Genomic DNA, 1,635 nt, shown 5'->3' on the forward strand with positions numbered 1-1,635 from the left:
CCTTCCTGCTACGTAAGCAGACACAAAGCATTGTGGGAAATGAACCATGATAGAGAAAAACTGTCAGCAACGTTTCCAACAACTGTGTTTATCTGGGAGGGGTGCTGTTGGATAGGTCATGTGTGTTGTGATTCATTGACAGTCATACCTTCTGCTGTTCAAGATAATGATGACTGGTAGATAATTAGTTATTAGCAGTACTGCATTTTAATTTTAGAAAGCGCAAATCCACTTATGAACTAGAAAAATTAGTATACCGCTAAAGCGCAAACAAAATATTTAGGTCCGCGATTAGCAGATTTGCGCTTTAGCGGACTGGTGCCCACCACTGGTGAACACCAAACGATTCTTTCAACATGTTGTGATTTTATTCTGCTACCTGAATACTTTACTGAGAAAAAGAAAAAAATAGAACATGGGTTGGCTACCATTAAAGACATAATTTACAAATTCTGATTCTCTGTCTTCCCTAGTGTGCCAAACCTGACCAGTGAGCTGTTTACCCTGCAGCCCACCTTCACCCCCATCCAGACCACACACACTGTGCACAACAATAACAATGCCTGGGGAGGTAGGCTGGCAAACACACACACAAAGCATGCCACTTGCTTTCAGGCAGGCACACACTGAGAGCTGGATGTGCTGATGGGCAGTCTCTTCATATTCTTGACTCATTTTCCCTCTCCTTTCAYATTTCCATGGTTACTGTTTGACGTCAGGTGACCTGCTAAAGCCATCTCCACCTACTCACATTCACAGTCCAGGAGCTCCTTTGCACTCTGGGAAAATGCTGCCCAATGATTTGGACTCTTCATTAGCTAATCTGGTTGGCAGTGAGTACACCGCACGCTGCTCTCCAAATAATTAGCCATATCCCAGATTTGACCTATTATTGTTCTCTTTTTATTCTCCACTGATGTTTTCTTCATTTTTATTTTTTATTTGTTCTCTCAGACCTGCAGTTTGGAGGTATTCCAGCTAAAAAGTGAGCAAATCTTGTTAAGAAAAACAAACTGAGCCACAAGTAATAGAAGGAAGATTTTGCATTACAGTATGTGCACACCTGTTTTACACCTGTGTTTGTGCATGTTAGGCCGGAGCTTCAGTGGACCCATCTGGTAGAGAAGAAGCCAACAGGAGGAAGCGGTTGGCAGTCGAAAACCATGTGTACCAACACCAACTGGACTCACACAACCCATCCCATGGCACCTGCACCAATGCCCGTCCCTCAGATGGTAAATGAAAAGTTTTATCTTCCAATATTTGATTGGAGGATCTGTGTTTGTGTCCTGTAGTCCATGGAGCAGCGTAGTTCCATCTCAGTGGTTCTGCCTGAAAAACTAATTCACAAGGTAGTACTGGTGTGYCCGTTTGGTTCATTAGAACCCACGTCACACCAGAGATGTGTGCAAGGCAAGTCCAAGTCAAGTCTCAAGTCTTTGGCTCCAAGTCCAAGTCTTTGACCAAAAATCCAAGTCAAGTCTCTTGACCTCAAGTCCAAGTCTCGTTGCATGTGTCACCTAACTGGCAGTTTGATCAAAGGTATTCTAGCTATACTACATTATATTTTATATTACTGCATTTTAATCAAATATTAAAACATAGTATTATGTTTTAATAATACTAATAAAACAT

General features: G+C 41.9%; 1 protein-coding gene across 4 annotated transcripts in view; it reads left to right on the top strand.

Annotated features, from left to right (window-relative positions):
* LOC106524012 (phosphatidylinositol-binding clathrin assembly protein) overlaps positions 1-1,635 on the top strand; it is a 20,199-nt gene that overhangs the window by 15,495 nt on the left and 3,069 nt on the right. For all 4 annotated transcript variants that reach the window (XM_014017631.1, XM_014017633.1, XM_014017632.1 and 1 more), the window contains 4 exons: positions 474-571; positions 720-833; positions 955-985; positions 1,094-1,235. In XM_014017631.1, the coding sequence (XP_013873085.1) occupies positions 474-571; positions 720-833; positions 955-985; positions 1,094-1,235 (385 nt within the window). The remainder of the gene's footprint in view (positions 1-473; positions 572-719; positions 834-954; positions 986-1,093; positions 1,236-1,635) is intronic.

Source organism: Austrofundulus limnaeus, unplaced genomic scaffold (genome assembly GCF_001266775.1).
Source record: "Austrofundulus limnaeus strain Quisiro unplaced genomic scaffold, Austrofundulus_limnaeus-1.0 Scaffold174, whole genome shotgun sequence".
Lineage (NCBI taxonomy): Eukaryota > Metazoa > Chordata > Actinopteri > Cyprinodontiformes > Rivulidae > Austrofundulus > Austrofundulus limnaeus.